Source organism: Protopterus annectens, chromosome 2.part0 (genome assembly GCF_019279795.1).
Source record: "Protopterus annectens isolate FY-2018-M chromosome 2.part0, PAN1.0, whole genome shotgun sequence".
In the NCBI taxonomy this organism is placed as follows: Eukaryota; Metazoa; Chordata; order Ceratodontiformes; family Protopteridae; genus Protopterus; species Protopterus annectens.
In genome coordinates, this window is record NC_056728.1 from 1,717,483,615 (window position 1) to 1,717,507,325 (window position 23,711).

A 23,711-nucleotide genomic window follows, 5' to 3' on the forward strand; every position below is an offset into this window, starting at 1 on the left:
TCTAACTAGTTTATCACACTACAGCAGTATGCAGCTATAGGATGCACCACGGAGATTACTGGGCTACACCTTTCCCAAAGGTGTATTTCACAGTGAATGACATTAGCAGCCTTGCCAAAGTAGGGCATTTGAATTGTATAGAGTGTAACTAGCCTAAAAAGCATTGTTCTCTACACAGACAGAAGCACACGCACACACACACACACACACACACACACACACACACACACACACACACACACACACACACACACACACACTTGTCACGTCTGGGATTAGAACTCCCACCTAACTAGTTTATCACACTACAGCAGTATGCAGTTATAGGACATGCCATGGAGATTACTGGACTACAGCTTTCCCAAAGGTGTATTTCACAGTGAATGACAGCAGCAGCTTTGCCAAAGTAGGATATTTGAATTGTACTGAGTGTGACTAGCCTAAAAAGCATTGCTCTCTACACAGACAGAGACACACACACAGTTGTCATGTTTGGGATTAGAACTCCTAACTAACTAGTTTATCACACTACAGCAGTATGCAGTTATAAGACACACCACAGATATTACTGGGCTACACCTTTCCCAAAGGTGTATTTCACAATGAATGACATCAGCAGCCTTGCCAAAGTATGGCATTTGAATTGTAATGAGTGTGACTATCCTAAAAAGCATTGTTCTCTACACAGACAGAGACATACAGTTGCTACGTCTGGGATTAGAACTCCTATCTAACTAGTTTATCACACTACAGCAGTATGCAGTTATAGGATGCACCACAGAGATTACTCGGCTACACTTTTCCCAAAGGTATATTTCACAATGAATGACATCAGCAGCCTTGCCAAAGTAGGGCATTTGATTTGTAGTGAGTGTGACTAGCCTAAAAAGCATTGCTCTCTACACAGACAGAGACACACACACACAGTTGCCATGTCTGGGATTAGAACTCTTACATAACTAGTTTATCACATGACAGCAGTATACACTTATAGCTCACGCAATGGAGATTACTGGGCTACACCTTTCCCAAAGGTGTATTTCAAAGTGGATGACCTCAGCAGGCTTGTCATAGTAGGGCTATGGGGAGGGCAGTGTGTGTGCATGGGCCATAACCCATTCATCTAGAGCTTGACACACCACATGCGGGCACACGCCGGGTTATATTCTGCAGGTACATGTATACAGCTGCTAGATGACTACTTCCTTGTACAGTCATGTTGCACAGCTAGCACTTGCACCACATAGTCTGTAATGCTGATGGATACTGGTGGCTAATGTCTACAGTGAGTGACATTTACACCTCATGTGGTTGTAGCCATTTGGCTTTATGCTGGGTGGGACATGTCTCATAATGGATGGCTCCTTATCACAGTCACTCTCTTCCAGACATCTATGTATGTCTACTTTTGGTTTATTATAGTGTGTTGTCCTTGGATATATATCTGTATTCCTATCCACTGTGTGTAGAAAGCATGACTGGTGCATACTGAGGAGTGTATGTACTAACATCTGCAACTGCCAGATATGTATGGTCCACTGTTGTTTGCAGACATGGGCTTCATTTGTTTAAGTTTGTGAGCATGCCCAGTATGCCCTTCTGTATTGAATGTGTGGATCGATTCCAGGTAGTTTGTACTCCAGTGCAGACCTTTGTGTTGTACACCTACAGGTAGCAAACTGTTTCTGGAGGGTATCCGTTGATCATTTGACAATGTGGGGACAAACTGTGTAGGGGATAGTGTGTCCTGTAGGTGATTGTGCCTGTGCTGCTTCAGCTAAATGGTACTGCTGTTATCAGAGATATTCAGACATGTGTACTATTATACACTGTGATTTTTTTCTGTCCTCATGTACTGTCAGGTGGACATTCTTGCTCACAGTGGTGTCTTGGGGGACAAGGGTGACTGCAGCTGTGTCTGGTATTGTGGGCAGACACCTACATATTTATGATAAGTTATGCCATTCTGGAGGGGGAGCTGCAGACACTTGCTGCTGTGTCTGTGTATTTGGTTCAGCACCTTGTTACAGTGCTGGCAGAGGATTCCATACTTCCACATCCATCGATGTGACAGTATGGCCTTATCCTGCTGTGGCAATACCTCACAGCTGTACAGATTCGCACAGGTTACCCAGAGGCAGGGGCCATGAGTCAGGACATTACCCCTATTGTGGTGTATGGTCAGGTATGTAACCACCCATTTATGTGTTTGCAGCCAGGGATAGTGTGTGCACACACCTTTGTGTCGGACCTTGCACATTTCATGCTGTCTATGCTCCCACACCCCCCTCTGTTATTCTATCCTCTTCCATACATTATGCATACATTCTCTGATACTTTCTCTAAGGTTATCACTCCATCACAGCTGTGTTTTGATGTTGGTCCACAGTTCATGCAATGGGCCATGGTGGACATATTACTGTGGTTTGTCCACATGACCTTGCGTATGGCTTATGTGGAGTGTGTTATGTTGTTATTTGGGTGTCCATGACATAACATGCATTGGTAGTACGTGTGAGACACAGGCCTTTGGCAGAGGCCTGTGGGCCATTTGGTGTTGATGCGGGCCAGATATGGCAGGCCTTTGCATTCTGTCAGTCCTACAGTCTCAGACCGCCATACAGTATATTCCCCTGGGGTGACAGGGTAGGTGTTCATGCCAATACCATCTGTCAGTCTTGATCAGGTGGTGTGGATGCTGGCAGGGTGCTACCTACGGCTAGGGACACACCTGCATGGGACACCTGCACTGCATACTGCATTCTTTCATTATTGCCATGTACAGGTAGGGTCATATTGTACTCATTCCCCACAGCAGGGATATGACCAGAGAGGTACCTATGGGTGGTGTTTGGGTGAGGTGGGTGCATGTGTGCTATGGACACTACTTGCATCTGACACACAGATATGCATGGGGCATTCCAGTTATGCTGGCATGTGCAGGTACGTCAGCTGTTTCCCAATGCATCAGTCCTACCTCCTTTGTGATCTGCAAGTGTTCAGGCAGACAACACCAGTAGCCCCTACTACAGGACCAGATAATGTGATGCATACTTGTTTGTACAATTCCAAGGGTGTGTCCATTTCACAGTTACACAATATATACTGTATGTCTGGGCTACTTTCCCCTGTGTACTGCTTGTATATCTAGCCCAACAGCCATGCCATGTCAATCTTTCAGATGGTGACACATATTGCCACCATACATTTACAATGGCTTACTGCTATCATGAGTTATTCTGGTGGGAATTGTCTTTGGCACTGCAGTTGTGAGTACTTGGCCCTGACATCAGCAGTAGTGGGCAATGGCCACCAGGTCATACCTCAACATGCATACATACTGACAACTCTCACACAATATGAAACACACACCAACCAAACAAAACACATACCTGCATATTGTACAAATGCTACAATCTATCCTGCTATCTTGGCCACCTCTGGGCATCAGTGCTCCACTGGTATTATACCTACACATACATGTTACTACATGTCTACAAAATTGGGGGGGGGGCGGCACACCTGACTATTTCTACATCTCTACACAGGATTGGGGGGGCACACCTGACTATTTCTACATCTCTACATAGGATTGGGGGCACACCTGACTGTTTCTACATTTCTACACAGGATTGGGGGGCACACCTGACTGTTACTACATTTCTACATAGGATGGGGGGGGGCACACCTGACTGCTTCTACATTTCTACACAGAAATGGCAGGGGGCACACCAGACTATTTCTACATTTCTACACAGGATTGGGGGGGCACACCTGACTGTTTCTACATTTCTACACAGGATGGGGGCACACCTGACTGCTTCTACATTTCTGCATACGATGGGGGGAGGCACATCTGACACTTGTACACATTTGCTATGACTGTACTGGTATGTCAGGTACTCCATTTCATTCTGTATTCCAACCTATCATGCTGACTAGGGGCATATCAATGTACTACAGGTCTTAGATTTGATTGACCTACATATTAGTTTCTGACTTCCTTCCCTTCAGAACTAACATCCCACTGCCTGATCTGATGTAGTCTGTCTGTGTAGGCCTGATGGGGGGTTACCCATAGGCATCATTCAGAGGCCATAGCACAGCCTTTGTTTGTGTTTGTCTATACCTGACCTGCTGGCTGAGACTGTCGTTGGGTATGTGAACCTCCCTGACTGGTATGTGTGAGTCATATGGACACACATGTGGCCCAGCACATTTCCTGCAGTGGGTTTTGTCACCCTGTGTAGTACTGGCTACTATGGTGACACCTGTATTTGTTACAGATCACATAGTGCCACTGTAGGTGTCTACTATCTGCTTCCATCCTATTCAGCCACCCGATTCCCTTGCATGCTCACATCCATATCATAGATACAAGTGACTACACATACTACTCCAATCAGCAATCGGTAAGGGGAGTGACTTACCTTGTGGGTGTGCCAGTATTGAGGATGGTGCTGAGGGCTGCCTATGTCGGATGTGCATACTACACTCCCTATACATGGTTGAGCACAGGTAGTGTCATGTTTGGCATCCCTTTTACTGTATGTGCGAGTCAGAGAGTGGTGTCATTCCCTGGGTCCCTACTGTGTCAGTGTATGTGCTATGCGTTGCCTCTTTACCAAGGCCATGGCATATTGGGCATGCCTCCAGCTGCCTACTGGGGCAGACTCAGGTTGTTCCTCCTCCGAGTAACTCTGTGCCTGTGTAGGCCTTGGCATTGGTGGGTGGCTGCGTGGCCCTGCCCCGTGCTGTTCCTGCTGCAGCTGTTTCTGCAGGATCATATTGTGTAGCATGGCGCATACGATGACAATTTGGGTACATGTAGATGGTGAGTACTGCAAGGCTCCACTGGATGTGTCCAGGCACCGGAACTGTGACTTGAGCATCCCAAACACACGCTCTATTATGATTCTGGTCTGTGCGTGTGCCTCATTATGGCATTCTTGTTTGGGTGTGTGTGCATTTCTGATGGGTGTCATCAGCCACTGCTCAAGTGCATAACCAGCATCCCCCACTAGGTGACTGTAAGGGATGTCCCCATTGGCAAATCTCTGGTACAGCTGCATCAGATGCTAGATGTGGGAATTGTGATAGCTTCCAGGGCAGCCAGCTCACGCATTCACTATAATGCCCTGGGCATCGCACACAACTTGGCAGTCGATGGAGGGGAAGCCCTTGCAGTTGATGTAGACCCTACCCTGCTCACCAGGTGGTGCTTTGATGCATATGTGCGTTCAGTCTATAGCACCCACCACCTCAGGGTATTCTGCTATATGGTAGAAGAGATGCATATTGCTGGCCAACACCTCATGGGTGTTGAGGAAATATACGTGCTCACCGGCATGTGCTAACATGGCATCCAGGAACTGGTGGAATACTACGGATGATGATGCCTGTGAGATCCCCATGATATCCCCAGTTGGGCTTTGGGAGGTACCTGTGGCTAGTATTCCTAGGCCTACACATACCTTAGTATCCACTAGGATGGGTTCCCCTCTGTTAGTTCTGTGTGTCAGGCGTGGCTGGCACAGCTCAACAATTTGCTGTAGGAGGTCCCTGTCCACCCTATAGTGCTCCACTATCTCCAGCTCATGTAGCCCCTGGTAGGTTACCCTGGGTCTGTACACTCTTCTCCATCTCCTCACTCTGGGTTGGTCGACAGCATTCTCATCCTCACCACCCTCAGCCTCTTCCACATGTTGTTGTATGATAGCTCCTGCAGCCCCTATCATTTTGTTGTTTTGTTTGTTAAAAGTTCCCCGCTTGTATATACCTGTGGTGAAGAGTATGGGAAAAACCAGGGGGAAAGGTGTTTGCATAGTTTATAGTAGTGTTCTGGACTGGGTTGGTCTGCTGCCTGTGTAATTGGCTGATTCTGAGACATTTCACCTTCCAGCTATGCCAGTTCTCCTACATTACCTTCCTACTGCTGTTTTTCTTTCCCATTGCCTTCCTGTTTAAGCCCGGTGGAGCACCGCGCAGAGTGCTGAAATGTGTACAGAGCTGCTGTTTCCTGGTTTACTTTTTTTTTCCTTTAAAACCTGGTACACACCCACTTAGGCAATGTAAAGAGTGCTAGGCAGCCTCAGACACACACCCTTGCTTAGCTCTGCTAAGCTAGGAGCAAGCCCGAGCCACAGGGCTCCAAATCCACTTACAGTATGCCTGACACACCCCCTATGATGTCAGCTAACTCCTAGGCTTGCACCAAGCTATTCCTGCTCTTACACTGTTGGATGCTGACTAGCGTGCAGGGGAAATCTGGGATTCAGTATCATTCTCCTCATTTGCATAGGATTGCCTGATAATGCATAGTTGCATGTCTCACGCTGAGCTTCCCCCCTTAGCAACCACTATTCACTGGCCATGTTGTCTTCTGCCTGCCATTGATTATAATGGCAAAATAGTGATTTTGGTTAGAATGCTTATTTTGTTTTTTACTTATTTTCCCCCCGATCCCATTTGCACGCCGGTGCCCTACGCTTAAACAGCTGATAACGGCTAAAAAAACGTAAAAGTTGATTTTTTTTATTTTTGCAAGTGTTTTCCATGCCAATGGCCTTATAGTTGGCCAATGGCATGCTTTCTACATGATATCCCCCCTTTATTTGGGGCTGTCATGGCTCCATTTTGTAATTTGCAGAAATGCACTCCGTTACTGGCGGAGTACATTTCTGCAGATTATACTAGTCCTGCACGTCTGGTTTCCAGCTTCCTGGATCGCAAATTCACCTCATTTGCATGGATTTCTCCTGCAAATGGGGTAATTTGCATACAGGGGCTGAGTCCATGCAGGACTAGTGCAGGAGCGCTCATGCACGCCCCTACAGGTTATTCCTGGATCGCATGGCAGACATATTGCCTGCTGGAGCTCCTGCACTAGTCCTGCATGCCGTGCAGGTCTTGCAGGATCTAGGGGGTTATATGTACATTCCATATGGTGATTGTGATACAGTGGGGCTAGGAAATTAACATTTTCCCACTGTAGTGTAATGGGGAGTGCAGTATCCATTTTCTCCTTTGATTAAAGTGGAATATTAAATGCATTGCACTTTTAGGAATTGCTAGCTAACAGTCAATGATATGTATGTGTGTATGTATATATACAGTGGATATAAAAAGTGTACACACCCCTGTTAAAATGCCAGGTTTTTGAGATATAAAAAAATGAGACCACAATAAATCATTTCAAAACTTTTCCCACCTTTAATGTGAGCTATAACCTGTCCAATTCAATTGAAAAAAAAAACAAATCTGTTAGGGGAAAAATATAAGCAATAAAATATGCACAATAATGTTGTTGCATAAGTGTGCACACCCTTAAACTAATACTTTGTTGATGCACCTTTTGATTTAATTTCAGCATTCAGTCTTCTTGGGTAAATACCTGTCATCAATTAAAGAGACTCTGATTAACTCCAAATAAAGTTCAGCTGTCCTAGTAGGATTTTCCTGACATTTACTCAGTTACCTGCTATAGCATAAGCCATGGTTCACAGACAGCTTACAAAACATCAAAAGGATCTCATTGTTAAAAGGTATCAGTCAGGAGAAGGGTAAAAAAATTTCCACAACATTGGATATACCATGGAACACAGTGAAGACAGTCATCAAAAAGTGGAGAAAATATGGGACAATAGTGATGTTGCAAAGAATTGGACGTCCCTCCAAAACTGATGAAAAGATAAGATGAAAACTGGTCAGGGAGGCTGCCAAGAGACCTACAGCAACACTGAAGGAGCTGTAGGAATTTCTGGCAAGTACTGGTTGTGTACTACATGTGACAACAATCTCCCGTATTCTCCATATGTCTGGACTATGGGGTAGGGTTGCAAGACGGAAGCCTTTTCTTACACAGAAAGACATCTAGGCCTGGCTAAAATTTGCAAAACTATACATCAAGTCTCCAAAAGCATATGAGAAAATGTGTTATGGTCTGATGAGACCAAGGCTGAACCTTTTGACCACAATTCCAAATATCTGTCACTTTTGGCTCAAAACCTTCAGGTGTCTACTAGAAAGCTAAAGATGAAGAGGAATTTCACCTTTCGACACAGCAATGACCCCAAGCATACATCCAAACCAACAAAAAAATGGCTTCCTCAGAAAAAAATTAGTTTTGGAATGGCCAAGCTAGAGCTCAGACCTAAATCCAATAGAAAATCTGTGGGTTGACCTGAAGAGGACTGTGCAAAAGAGATGCCCTTGCAATTTGACAGATTTGGAGCACTTTTGCAGGGAAGAGTGGGCAAATACTGCCAAGTCAAGATGTGCCATGCTAGATAGACTCCTACCCCAAAAGACTGAATGCTGTAATTAAATCAAAAGGTGCTTTAACAAAGTATTAGTTTAAGGGTGTGAACACTTATGTGGCCAGCTTACTGTATGTTTTTTATTGTTTATACTTTTTCCCCTAACAGATTTGTTTGTTTTTCATTTGAATTGTAAAGGTTATAGGTCACATTAAAGGTGGGAAAAGTTTTGAAATTATTTATTGTGGTCTCATTTTTGTATCTCACAAAAACCTGGCGTTTTAACGAGGGCTTGTACACTTTTTATATCCAATGTATATATATATATATATATATATATATATATATATATATATATATATATATATATTTATGTATGTTTGCAAATCTGCATACAAGAGTGTGCATGTGTGTGTGTGTGTATATGTGTGTGTGTGTGTGTGTGTGTGTGTGTGTGTGTGTGTGTGTGTGTGTAGTGCTCTAGTTAGGGAAGGTAGGTTAGAAAATTTACTCTGGCTCTAACCCTGCATCTTGGTTACAGGAGACAGGAGTCTGAATCCTCTACACCAACTACCTCAGTGTATTTTCAAGGAATTGAATGTTTCAGTACATTTTCAAGGAATTGTGAGGTTTCAGTGGATTTTCAAGGAATTGTGAGCCTCATTACATTTCTAAGGAATAGTGAGCTTCAAGGAAGAGAGGTTTACTTCTTCCCTTGTTAAGTCTGTTTTCAGTATGCAGCTGTTTTGTTTCGCTAATGGTTGTCATTTGTGCGATAGAATTTGAAAGCAGTGTTAGTAGCACAGCAAGTAGCATATTTGCTTTTGATGCAGAAGGGTGTGGGCTCTACTCCAGCATACTGTGTTATACTTTAAGGGGGGGGGGTGGAGTCCTGAGTGAGTCTTCCTTTGGATGAGATGTCTAGTAACTATGAATGTGTTGTTGGTTTGTCATCCATTCCCTATTGTAATACTAATAACTTAGCACTTTTTTAATGGAACAGGCAAGAAATTCATTACCTAGGAACACTGAATTTGTTGATGAAACACTGAAGTATTAAGTTGTTTGCTAGCAGCAACCTCTTCATTAGTTACAGATCTGTCTAATGTGGAAATATTTAGATGACTTTTATGTGTGCAGAGATTGTGTATATTGACTGATACTAGTGGACTGTAATGATGGAAGTCTGAGTGGTCTTTTATGGTTGAAATGTTCTGAAATGTGCAGTTTTGTTATTGGTTCATACATTTGTTTTCATTGCTTACTGGAAAAATGTTCAAAACTACAAATTTACAACACAATCTAACATGTTGTGTTGCATTATATTGTATTATAGAAGGAATATAATTTAATACAATCAGGATGGTTAATCAAAGAACACATGCATGTCTGTATGAATTCTCCTAAAAATATGTGCAAGGCTCCTGTGGTTTGAAAACAGCCCAAAGTTATCTGCCACTGGCCAGATGCATTTTTTGATTGCGGGTCTCAATGCTGTTTCAATGAAGCTAAGTCTGTTTTCATTGTGACACTGTGTTGTTTGGTTTAGCAAATGTCTATCAGTGTTTGTGCTATAAAATTTGAAATAAAAGTTTTCAATTAAATGTAAATATCTGTAATAACTGTAGAAGTATGGAAGAAAACATTATGTAGACTGACAGGTATCAATAGTTTTATAGTAACTGGGGAGAAATAGCCAAGTAATGAGACACCAGAATGGCTGTGGGGAAGTGGGCTAGGGGGCTGCTGTTTGTGTGGGCGGGGCTCCTGATCCATTACCCTGCTTAGGGTGCCATTTGACCATGATCTGGCTCTGGGGGTAAGGAGAAATTGCATTAACATCAGATGTTTAGCTGTCTATTCTGGTGCTTAGTGCTGTCCCCTGATCTGACACCCCCTCAATTTTAATTTCTAGAGAAAAAAAGCTCCTTCATTTGTAGCAGTTGCTACAGTTTATGCCACAAAATGAGTACTAAAGAGCTTCAGGTCAGACTGCAAATGCAAAAAAAAAAAAACTCCTTTTCATTTTAAACTGTAGGAAACTGCTTGCTTTAATTCAGACCACAAACAAAATATTGGCATTCATTTCTGATAGTCGTAATGCACTGAATACTAGTCAGCATCTGTCGGTATTGCCCATTAACACTTTGCACCTGGAGCAGCTGCCTCCTTGCCCCACCCTAGCTGTCCCTCTGATCAGAGCACTCCCTGAGCCTAAAGCTCAAAGAAATTGCTCTATCAGTTGGAAGCTTTTGCAGTTAAAGCTCCTGTTCCAGTTCCAGGTGCACAGCATAAAATAAGTGCATACAGTTCTAGGTGCACAACATAAAAGAAGTGCATGCTTCAAACAGAACCTAAATTCTCTAGCTCACTGCTCACTTGGAATTTAACCAGAAGTTTTACCTCTGAAGTCTTGTAATGAAGAAGTCTTGTCAGGGAGTTTCATATAATTATATGTAATAAAATGACATAATTGTAACAGAACCATTGGCACTCTTACTGAAACCAGAATTTGAAAAAAAAATACTTAGTGATAAGCTGGTAAAACAATTTAATTAAATAAAAACATAGATTAGTATAAAAAGATAATATGCAGGGTTGGTGGAAAACAGTAAAAATGAAACTAAGAAATAGACTGTTTTTCATGAAAACGCAGTGACAGTAATGCCTTTTCTCTGTCTCTCCTTACAGGCATCACATCCATTACGTTATACCATATGATGGTGATCAATCTGTGGTCGACTCCTCAGAGAATTACTTTGTGACGGACAATGTTACTAAGCAGGAGATAGATCTGATGTTGGGACTTTTGCTGGGCTTTTGTATCAGCTGGTTTTTGGTTTGGATGGATGGAGTACTCCATTATGCTGTCAGAGCTTGGAGAACAAGCAGGCGGTATGGTAAGTCAATTTTCCAATGCTGACATCACTTCTCGCCACCAAAAAAGGGGCATCAATCACTTAGTGCATTCAGAGCTCAAAATATAGCTATTTGTCAAGGTAAACATTTTTTTTATAAATAAAGAATACTTGCTGCTGCTGTATTTTGTAGTACATTGCAAACTGTCTCAAGGACCATTAAAATCGTCAATAAATCCAAATTGTACAGACTTCAGATTTCTTGTTACTACTACACAAGCACAGAACACTATCAGATTAGTATCTGGAATGATCTATCTTAAATGTTTACCTGTTTAATTACTGTCTCCAGGACTTCCAAAATGTAATCGGAAAGTCTCCAAAGAAACATCAACGAATATCCCTGAATTATGCCATCATTTTTAATGTACATAGAAGACAGAGAGTAATTGGTAAACAAATATAGATGCTGTTTTTTTCACACACACTTTGACGTCTGCCATTTGCCGATATATGAAACCATTTTAGTTTTCCACCAGTTCTTTCATTATGCTTTTGTACTGCAGAGAAGTTATCTGTGAGTTATCACTTCATACATTTTGGGTTCTTAATGATCTTCTAAGTACTCAGTTATGTTTCTGTTAGTGACTGGAATGCTGCTTTATTCATTTTAATTACCTTGTCTTGCATCATGAATATGTTGCCTCACAAAGAGAGGTGTTGAAAAATAAATTCTTTATTAGCAGTTTAATTATTTAACATTTGCTGTTAGGGCCAGTGGGCTACCAAGGCAAGAAGTAGGACAGTTGCTTTATTGTCATTAAAGGTTAAAAACAGGAAAGTGAAACACAAGCACATATAGCTGTTATTATTGAATTCTCATTACTGGATGGATGGCAAGGTCATTTGTCTATGTTTTTGGTCACAGTTTTCCATATGAATAACTATGGACTTATTGCATGCCCGGAGTGTACCGTAATGCAGACGGTGACTGTATGCGTTGCAAATATTTTATTCGTAAAAAAAAAAAAAATCTACTTGAGCCAATGAAGGTTTTTTTTTTTGGTAGCAAATACATACATTTTCACCTTATGGCTTCTTTGAATAATAATGTTTTTATGCCATTTTATTAAATATAATTTTATTTATTTTATTTTTTGATTGGCAAACAGTGCTGGTCATTTTCAAACAGTCTGGGGATACAATGAGGGTAATACAAACAATAATACATAATATAAAAGAAGTACATAATATTGATTAAGCAAGATATGTATGAGCTGTTAGAAGCTGAAGTGTTTAAATGACAACAGCCTGTATAGAAAATGTATTGCTGTAACAGATCCTACACGCACTGTATACATGCAGAGCAGACTACTACAGCAGGTCCTTAGTACACTATATACATCACATGCAGATGTTTGAGAAGTACAAATTTATGCAGAAACTGTGGCTTGAAGAATGGGATTATGTGACATCATTGTTATGGAATCATTTACATTTTGGCTTATTTTTATAGAAAGGACTTTAATTTTGAATAAAACTTGGGAAGGCAGAGATGTTTTTTAAATGAGCTGGCATGAAACAGCATATTTGAAGGGTGAGGATGGAAAAGCCATGGAATATTCTACATGGACAAATAGACATTTAATACTGGTGGGATCAAAATAAGATTTAAAGACAATGAAGAATGCTAAATAAAAACAAAGTCCATGGTTTATTACAAATATTCCCACATTTTTTTGTAGCCAGTTGGCTGATGCAGATTAATGCCCCACCTATATTTTTAAAACACTGTGGATTTTGATGTTATTAAAAACATTATTTACAAAAATAATAAAAATATTCTGCAAATGGATAACACACACTCATGTTAGTGAGAATAAACTAAGATTTCTTCTGATGAGAATCTAAAATGGAAACAAATTACTGTTTGGTAGTGTTCCAAATCATAAAGAACACCCAAATAGCAGTGTGGTACAAATATGGTGCTAATTTTAGAAAAAGCTGTTTACACAACTGCATAAAGATAAAACAGCACAAAGCAGCTCCATGCATTCTGAAGCCGATTAATTATTCAGTAGGAGGAATGCTGAGAGACAGTGAGAGACTAATTAGGAAATTCACTGCTGAAAGCTCAGCAGGTCACATAATGACTAGCACAGTGACAGTAGCCATGTAACCACATGAACTCAATACTGTGTACATAGTATGCTTGTGACAATGTGTGCTCAAATGCACAATGACACAACACCACATACACAGCTGAGAGCAATAGTAAGGGCTACACAGCAAAGTCCTTATTATTATTTTACAATAAATGGGTAGGAAATGGGAGTATATGATAGTCAGAAAGGGGGAAAAGCAAGCACAGGAACACACAGAAGGACAAGGAGAAAAGAAAAGTGGTATGCCAGTGAGGAAGCAAGGGTATTTTCTTGGAGGGACAGATGCCTATTTTTTTTGTCATATTTCTAAAAGGGATACAGGGTACAGGTAGCACGGAGATGGTATGGGCAGGAAAAAAAGGGTAAAACAAACAAAACATAGACATAGACCAACAGGGGTGAGGCTGGCACAAATAGGGAGGATTACAAAGGAGAACTACAGACAGATGGGTGATGGAGAGGAAAAGGCTACCAATTGGAGAAGGAAGTGACTCTCAAAGACAGGGAAACCCATGATGTAGTACCTTTTTGTATGGTCAGTGTATTGTGTTTTGGTTGCCATTGTGTAGTTAACAGTATGTTATTCCCTAGGGGCTGATGGATGGTAGCCAACTGCCATGCTGTTCAGTGCCATGCAGAATATTCCATGCCTTTTACATCCTCACCCTTAAAATATGCTCTTTCATATCAACACATTTAAAAGACATCTCTGCCTTCCCAAGTTTCACTCAAAATTAAAATCAGTCACCTTCATGATTGCTCTGATAGCTGTTCCCAGTCACTCTTGGTCTACTGATCAGGACCAAGTAACTGTGTAACTCTCCCAGTCAAACGATGTCACAGTCCAGGCTGCCATTATGGGTGCTCCACTGTCGGTCAACCAGGGTCATCATCTGGCCTTCCACCTCCTGCCAGGTGACATAAGTAACACATGGTGTATGTGACAAATAATACAAATCAAAGGTATATTCAATGGTTAGAATAATTAACTCAATGCAAAAATGGACAGTGAAGCATGCTTCTAACATATATCTAAGTATAACATCAATGGCATATCCATAACATGATGGCCTGGATAATCTTGCTAGGGTACCTCAGGCAAGTCAGCCTATTATTATTATCTATCTCACCAGGAGATTAAAAACAGAAAAAAAGAAAGAAAGAAAGAATGAAGTCCATGGTCAACAAGTTTTGCATATGTCTGTACACTAGTGGGTAACTAAGTACAAGTAACAACCTGTCAGTATAGAACTTTGGATTTCTGTCCCAAGCCTACTCTTTCCATTGACTAAGAAGTTCCTCTTTAGGTGACTGTGTCAGTGCTGGCACTGCTCCCCAGAACAGGTAATACCTTTGGCATCATTCACTACCTTGGCAAGGTGGTAACAGGCATCCGCTTTCTCCTACAAACTCTCAGAGGGGCACCCCAGCAGGAGCTCCCAGATGCTAGTTCCCTAAATGCACCACATAGGAGACCTTCCACAGTCACTTTCCCAGAATTCATGGCCATGGCCACTTTACAAGTTGCAGTCTAGAGGTAAATGGCAGCAAATTTGCACCAATGCATGTTGTGGGCATCATACAACCCACATCAACAGGCAGCATGGCAGGACAGTGGAGACCAGTGCCACCATAAAGTTTTGTTTTATGAAATATCTTTCAGTGGTGGTGTTGGGAGGAGTGCTAGTCAAAAGGTATGAGTCCCATACAGCCTATGTCAGTGTCCATGCTTTTGTGACACAGCACCCCTCGGAGCTGCTAGGTTGCTTAAGAAATTCACGGCCATATAGAGGTCACTGAAGAGCCCGTGCGGGCATATTACACTTTGTAGTTTTCAGTCCATGTGTATGGGCAGGTGCAAACCTCATTGTGCAGTCTATGGCTGGTATGCACTATGTTCAGTTTAAAATTCATTGACATCTATCCTGAATGACCTTATTGGCATAGTTGCCTCAAAACTGCATGATAACAACAGCCGCTGTTATTGCAGTGCTCATTGCACTTAATTTCTCAAGAATGGCAAATGTAACTGTTTCTGTATCTTGTATTAAGACTAAAGATGACAGAACCATTATAAAGCAGCTGCAGTAAGGATACCCAAGACAGAGAAAAGTGAGTGAATTACTCGATAACAGTAGTAATCTTCTGCTGTTGGAGGAGGATGGTTGCTACACATCTACCTGCTGACAGGGAGGGTACAGGGGGTATGAGATTGACCTTTGCAGTAAATAGCCACTGTGCTCCACAGATTACAAGAGTGTGCAACATCTAATGGAGTGAAAGTACATAGACCAAGGGCAGATGTGGAGACTGACTTGATTAAATGTAAAACTTGTTTGGGGGGCCATAGCCACCTGCTGACATATCCATGATGAACACAGATAGGGCTGCAAAGATGGATGCTTGAGAAAAGGGCTCAGGTACAGTTAGCAGCAGCTCACAAATGTGTTGGCTGTAGGAGGTGCACAATTACCCCTGGTATGCAGTTCAGATGGAGATGACTGAGTTGCGATCTGCACTCTCTGTGGATAAGATATGGAATGTTGTGAATAAGGTGAGGTGGAAACAGCATGCGAGACAACAGATACTGAGAAGTGGTGAATATGTAGATCATGTGATGGCCATGTTTTGTTGGGCACAGGTGTGGATAGACTGCTAACAGGGTGTGTGTCACAAGACAGTACATCCCGATGCTGCCATATTGGAATTTTATGGGAACCTGTGCTGTGATATTTGGGTGTAGTAGGTGTGGCATCTAACAGAGACACAGCTGCCACATGGGTGTGTTAACACTACAACTATTGCTGTACAAATGATGTGTCCACTCACCAACCCCCGCAGCATGTTCATGTTTATAGGTTTAGACATGGAAGCTAAGGGAAGGAAATGCCTAGAGATGTTCTGCCTGGAAGAGCTGCAAACGTCTGTGCACGTTGCTTGTGAGTACATATAGTGAGACTAGAAACACATAAGAGAGACTGGGCTTTCCTTGACCATCTGTGTCATGATCTGGGGTTGGACATGAGTGCTATCAGTAGTGACAACAGGCAGCCCACCAAGTATATAACAAGGTCATCGACATGATCCTGGATGGCTGCAAGAAGTCCCACACCATTATACTGGGAGGCTGGCAATAGGTGGAGGCCAGCCATTGCAGATCATCCTGACCACCACAGAGGAGCTCCTGTTGTCCCTGTCTGGGGACACAGAAAGGACCTTGATATCTGGTGACATCCTAGATATTGGAGCTGAAAGGAAGGTACCATCCCAGGTACCATCCAGCACTGGGGATGCACTAGGTTGGTATTACCTAATACAGTTTAGGGGCGTACATATGCCATAAACTCAGAAATGTTTGATACTGCCATATATCCACTATAGACTTATCTGGGGTGCATGAATAAAGGCTTACCATGCAATATATGTTTGTTTGTATCCTTTGCTTAGCTGTTGTCAGTACAGCTGGTGCATCACAGGATGGTGACATTTTCACATATTAGTAATGCTACACATCAACATGTATATACCTTCTTTCACAGGTGCTATGGCAATAGGGTCCTCTGCCAAGTAACAGGGGGCAGGAAGTACCTTATATCAGATCTGCATAAGACACTAAAGATGATGGTGACCTTATGGTATCACAGTTTGATAGTACAGTACTAGTGTCAACAATAGCACTCTGCTGCCCATGTCCAGTGACACAGCTCTCTTGTCTATGGAACCCACCCCTACATCTTTTGAGCTCATGGAAGGACAGGCCATGTCTGTCACCCCTGCTCATGGAGCATCCTTGTCTTCTGCTTATAGACATTCCTTCAGTTGAAAACTGCACCTCTAAAGAGCACATGTCAGAAGTCAGGAGCAGCAGGCTGGTGTCTGTATCTGCCATACCTCCTTGTTATTAACTGACATGGATGTCACAATGGAGATTAAACAATGAATACATAGTGCACTTATCCCGGCACACCCAGATACTACCACCAGTATGGCAGTGATGGTTGGTGTAATTTGTGCCCTACTTGAATAAATACAAGAGGATTTTCAGTTTCTGGATCACATGTTTTCAATGATGGATATCTGTGTGCCATCTCTGCCTCCCTGTTTCCATTTGTGTCCATGTGTCAAGGCCAACACCATTCATGTGGTTACCCCCATATACCTCCACTGTGGAAATACCCCACAGGATGAGAGGTCATGCTCATGTACTGGTACCTCCTCAACACCACCTTGTAGTATGAAGCCTGGTGAACCATGCCATGGGCACTCATACAGATGGAGTACATGGCGGTTCGGCACATGGTAGGGCAAGGAAGTTGCAGTCTCTTATTTTGCTTTCACAGTGTCCAGCAGGTGTTGGTGCTAGTGTTCTTCTTAAGAGAGGATGCACCCTTGGCTGTGGACATTCACATTCATCCTCCTTCCTACCTGAGGTCCTATCCATACAGACACACACACACACACACACACACACACACACACACAGACACACACACACACACACACACACACACACACACACACACACACACACACACACACACACACACACACACACACACACACATGCATGCACACACGCATAATCATGTAGTAATGCTGCACATCACCCCTTGTCAGAAAGCACTACCACTCCCTACACATAATACCAGGCTCCTCAGTCCTCCCCTCCACATTCTCAGTTAACCCCACCACCAACTGTGCCTATTGCTGATCCTTGTCACTCTTCCCCTCCCCAGCTATGCATATGACGACAGTTGTGCCCTGACCTCACTGCTGTGTTGCATGGTTATATGATATCTGATACAGAGCATGGCTAGTCAAAATTATTTGAATTTGGTTATATATATATATATATATATATATATATATATATATATATATATATATATATATATGTTATAATGGTGATTTTTTTGTATGGATCTGATGAAGCTGTATTAGCGAAAGTGCGCTCATCCCGTTTTATTTACTGGTTTTACTGAGAAATAAATATAGGTTTTAATTGAGACTTTCCTGCTTTGGCTCCGTTTGTACAACAGTGGACTTTTACATATACTGAATAATGTTGTAGACCTGTGACAATGTGGTGTTTTATTGCATCTTGCCAATGCTGTGTGGCTTTCTTGTCACTGTCATGAACCATAGCTCCTGGGCATATCTGACATCACCAAAAAGATGACCCTGAGGGACGTCAACCCACACAAATTGCTGGTATAATTTGAAACTGTGCCAGATGAGGGAACTAAGAAAACTGCCTGGATGGTACGCAGACACATTGTATACAATACTCTCTACATTGCACCACATCTGGGGGCTGATGGAGTGGAAACCCTTCTTGTTGATCTACTGTTAAGCGTATAAACCAGGCAGGGATTTGATAGCAATGTAGGTACAATGAATGGCTCCGTAGAACCTCTGGGAAATAGATGATCTCACTGAATGCTTGCATAGCATTGTTTCAGTCATGTGTAGTCTGTGGGAACCAGATATCTTCCTACACATGTTGCATAATAACATCGAGGAACTAGTGAAGTATCTGTGAAGCAGGTGCCTGTGATACACCCAGTATGTTTTCTGGTGATCACTGGACAGCCCCTGTAGTGAGAATTGTCAAAGCTACACATACCTTACTGTCCACAGGAGCTGGTATTCCGTGCATCCCATGAGATTCCAGGTGAGGATGGCACATGTATATCAGATGTAGAACGGTGTCTCTACCCCCATGACATCATTCAGCTATGTCCCTGTTGTGCAGGTGATAGCATTTTGAAGGCATAGTCAGATCCTTCTGTAATGTATAAAATGATGGTATTCCTCAATATAGACACTGTTTGACTATTATGGTTGCTAATTTTGGCATCATAGCATGGTCTCTGTTTTGTGTTTTCCAAGAAATCATGGTGTACAAAGTCTCTGGCAACCACAGCTAATCATGCAGTTTTTATACATTTTCTAACTTTGCAGCTGTAAAGCAGAAACTTAAGCTGTTGCATGCTCATCTAAAAAGTAACATATGAAGTCTTATATTTTGCAAATTGTGAGAAAAGGTGTATAGTATGCAAGCAGACCATGTTTGTGGATGTTTCTCTGTGAGCAAGACCAAGCACTGATAAATAATAACAGGTTTAACTCAGTCTGTAGATATCCAATGCAAGTTTGAGTTTTTTTAAAGAGTTTTAGAAAGGCTTGTGTAAAATAAGTTTTTGCTTTCAGAGTATAATTGGTTGCTTTGGGAGCACATTTGGACAAAAGATTTAATTAAATGTCTGTTTAATCTATACTGAATAAAATAATGATTAAAATGCATGGCATGCATGTAGTGCATTAGAATTGTTTTAGCAATTAATTTTAATTGAATTTGTTTCTGACTTGAGTTGTGTGCTAATTGTTTAAATGCTGTATTTGATATACATTGTATTATATTAAGAATTCATAAGGCAAAAGCTTGCCTAATTTTTTTATAATACCTCTTTTCCAGTTCTGGTGAAGCTGTTTTAGTAATCTATGATACATATTTTCAAGAATCCTACTTTATGCTGTCTGCGTGTGTTTTTGTCATTTTATTAGTTACAGAGCAGTGGTACAAATGTGCAACAAAAAAAAATGCATACAAGTACTTGCAAAAGACATGCAGGGAAAAATGTTTTGTTATACTGTATTCCAAAAACATAAAAGTGCTCTTAACATAGGACTTTATGTGCATATATACATGTGTGTGTATATTTTTGGTGTAGTTTTTCTCTTATATCATTTGAAAAACTGATAAAAAATATTAAGTAGTTAAAAGATTATGCAGTGATAACAGAATAAAGAAGTCTTTGCTTAATCTATGTATACAAGTAAGAACAGAAAGTGAGGTCTGCTGCTTTTTAGTTTTTTAACCATTGTACAAGTTGACATGATATGATCATACTGTGAATATGGTCAGACCCTGTATTAAAATCCTGATCCTGTATTAAATTCCAGAAACAAAAAGATGGGTAATTTTAGGATGGCACCAGTAATATAATATGACATGAAAAGTCATAATTTTAAGCAATTTAAAATAAAAAAAAAATAATATACTAGCAGCAAAAAATTTCATGTCGTGTCAAACTGGTAATAATCTGAAAACTTTATTGCACTTGGTTAGACTTAAAAAAAAAAAAAAACATTTGAGGTTTAGGAGTTCTGACTTGAGCATTTCAGGAAATGTTTTTAATGGGAAACAAAATGTACCAGTGTAATTTGGAGCCAGAGTGCTACTTTTTACCTTTGTGTTGGTAGTACAAAATATTGCTATTTGCATCACATTTTTATTGCAACATAATTATTTTGTTGTTGTTGCATTGCTTCTGTGGTAATGAAATCCAAAACTTTCAGTGACTGAACATTCAAAGAATTTCTTTTACTATATCTTGACTTAACGAATGTATGGTGTTATCTGGACATATACCAGGTGAAGTATCATGTTCTGCATAACACTACTGACTCCAGTGTGGCAGGGATGCAAAATCCCAAAGCACTACAAGGTTCAGCCCTGAAAAGCTTATTCCTTATTTGGCTAATAGACCACACAGACTTAAAGCCATCCAACAAGTTCATCCTCATTCACATGTCCTCATCTAATTTTTAAACACTTTTAAAGATATTAGTATCCAAAAATATTTTGGTATTTTTTATTATTCCAGGACCCATTTTCCTGATACATTGCTTGTTTGTATGCATATTTTAATCATGGGGATACCGCCTTCAAGATATCTGTGTACCAAGTCCGCCATACATGTTGGCTGTCTAGTCTGTCAATGAGAACTGGTTTTGTGTTTGTGTGGGGGGAGTAAGTAGTCTAACGTTGAATCCCTCAAATTGGCACTGTGCATAATGGAGTGGAAACCAGAAAATACTTGACATCATTACATTTGGCAACTGTTTAAATAACAATTTGCAGTGGCATCACCTAGAAACTTTGACTAATGCTGTGCCACTGTCTTGAGCAGCAGTATTATCTTGTTAGCCTAAAATATAGACAAAGACTGAAGCTGACATTATAGTGTCAGTGTGTGTCTGCAGTACTCTGTAAGTATCATGAAATAATTAGTGCATATTGGGAGAAGTTGTATGTATTGTACAGTGATTGTATTGGATGTTGTGCTCATGTCTTGTTGGTTTAAATTTCCAATTTCATAATTTTGACATTTTACATTTTTTTATCAAAATATGTTTATCAGAGAAACCCAAAGTGACTTTATAATATTGTTTTTATAGTTACAAACATATGTTATTGTGAGCAGTTGTGTCACTCTCACAGTTACAAACGTTATTGTGAGCAGTTGTGTCACTTTCATAGTTACAAACGTTATTGTGAGCAGATGTGTCACTCTCAGTGTTACAAACATATGTCATTGTGAGCAGTTGTGTCACTTTCATAGTTACAAACGTTATTGTGAGCAGCTGTGTCACTCTCAGAGTTACAAACATATGTCATTGTGAGCAGTTGTGTCACTTTCATAGTTACAAACATATGTTATTGTGAGCAGTTGTGTCACTCTCATAGTTACAAACATGTTATTGTGAGCAGTTGTGTCACTCTCACAGTTACAAACGTGTTATTGTGAGCAGTTGTGTCACTCTCACAGTTACAAACATGTCATTGTGAGCAGTTGTGTCACTTTCATAGTTACAAACATATGTTATTGTGAGCAGTTGTGTCACTCTCATAGTTACAAACAGGTTATTGTGAGCAGTTGTGTCACTCATAATTACAAACATGTTATTGTGAGCAGTTGTATCACTCTCATGGTTACAAACATGTTATTGTGAGCAGTTGTGTCACTCTCATGGTTACAAACATATGTTATTGTGAGCAGTTGTGTCACTGTGGTTGTGGATGAATCAGTTCAATATTTTGATCAGTTTTCTTACTGCAGTAACATCTCTTCTTCTTGTCAAGTTGATTTGACATTTGCTGCTTAGTGGAAGGTTAGATAAGGCAACTCTACTACAAAGCCCGATAAGAGCTGAAAGCACAGTTTTAAATGAGTACACCTTTTAAAAATGTTGTCTTGAGATACATGTTCTCTTTAAAATGCACAGAAAATGTTTACTGATTTCAGTGCCAAAAAAGAGTAAGTCTAGCTAGTACAATGGTGCACTTGAGGCATTCGGCTTATAGAAGAAACACAACATTAAAATATCACCAAAATATTTTCATCATGTAAAATGTCACAGCCTTTTTACTTAACAAGAAATATCATATATTGCTGTTAAAATGTTTTAAATCTGAATATCCATCTTTTGCAATTGGTGTTATGACAAATATCATTACAAATGCTAACTGTGATACAAGATTGCATTTGACACTTTTATTTATTGATTTATTTATTTTTTTGAAATAAGTGTTGCAACATGTCACTTCTCTAAACAGCAATAGACTTGGAAGAGGACCTCTAAATGTTATTGTTATCTTCATTGTTACACTTCATATTTTTGATCTTGCAAGTGAATGCAGCTTAAGCACCATCAAGGAAGAAAGTTCCAGGCTGAGTGTTGCGCATATACTTCATGAATGCAATGGTCTGGCCAGTTAATTCATCATGTGAAAGTACAGATATGTAAGGATGACATTTCGGGCTGGTGATGTATACAACTATTTACTTGGTATCTTTAGACAGTTGCCAGCTAGGGTTGCTGTTAGCATATGTAACTGTGGTTACTTCACATTGCCTTGTCAGGATTCCCATCTATATACACTATAGGGAAGTAACTTTTCTCATCTTTAGTTTCACCATCTTTTGCCTCTTGTCATCTATAGATGGAAAACATTATAGACCTGTATCTGTATCTCTCTGAGGACTTTAGCCCACATGAAACACAGATCATGTGTGAGCTTATGGACTTTTATTCAATTATTCCAAGACTATATCCCTGGCCCCAACCCTGGCCCTACCATCTCCAACCCCAATCCTCATAATCAGACTAGAAACCACAACTTCTCCCATATTACAGCCAATAGAAAGCCAAGTGACTTCCTTCTACTAAGCCTAAATATTAGAAGTATATCCAACAAAGTGCATGAACTCCATGCCACCATAGACTTGTACTCCCCAGATACAGTCATCTTGACAGAAACCTGGCTAAAACCTCACATTACCAGTGAGCAAATACTCCCTACAGGTTATGGCATACTAAGAGTAGACTGGCTAAACAAGAAAGGAGGCGGTGTAGCTATAATATTTAAACAGCATCTAAAAATCCAGATCTTAAAATCATCAGCTCTACAAATAGGCAATGAAGAAATAATATATACCAACCTCTAAATAAATCAAAACAAAACCATCAACATAATTGGATGCTACTTCCCATCTGGCCAAAACATCCCTCCACTAGAAAACCTCCTCAGCTGGTCTACCCACCATCTCCCCCAAGAAACTATCATTTTAGGTGATTTCAAT

At 40.8% G+C, this 23,711-nt stretch overlaps 1 protein-coding gene across 2 annotated transcripts in view; it reads left to right on the forward strand.

The window, feature by feature from the left end:
- The window catches only part of TMEM240 (transmembrane protein 240), a 1,090,807-nt gene that overhangs the window by 572,168 nt on the left and 494,928 nt on the right, over positions 1-23,711 (forward strand). For both annotated transcript variants that reach the window (XM_044061765.1, XM_044061764.1), the window contains exon 3: positions 10,950-11,158. In XM_044061765.1, the coding sequence (XP_043917700.1) occupies positions 10,950-11,158 (209 nt within the window). The remainder of the gene's footprint in view (positions 1-10,949; positions 11,159-23,711) is intronic.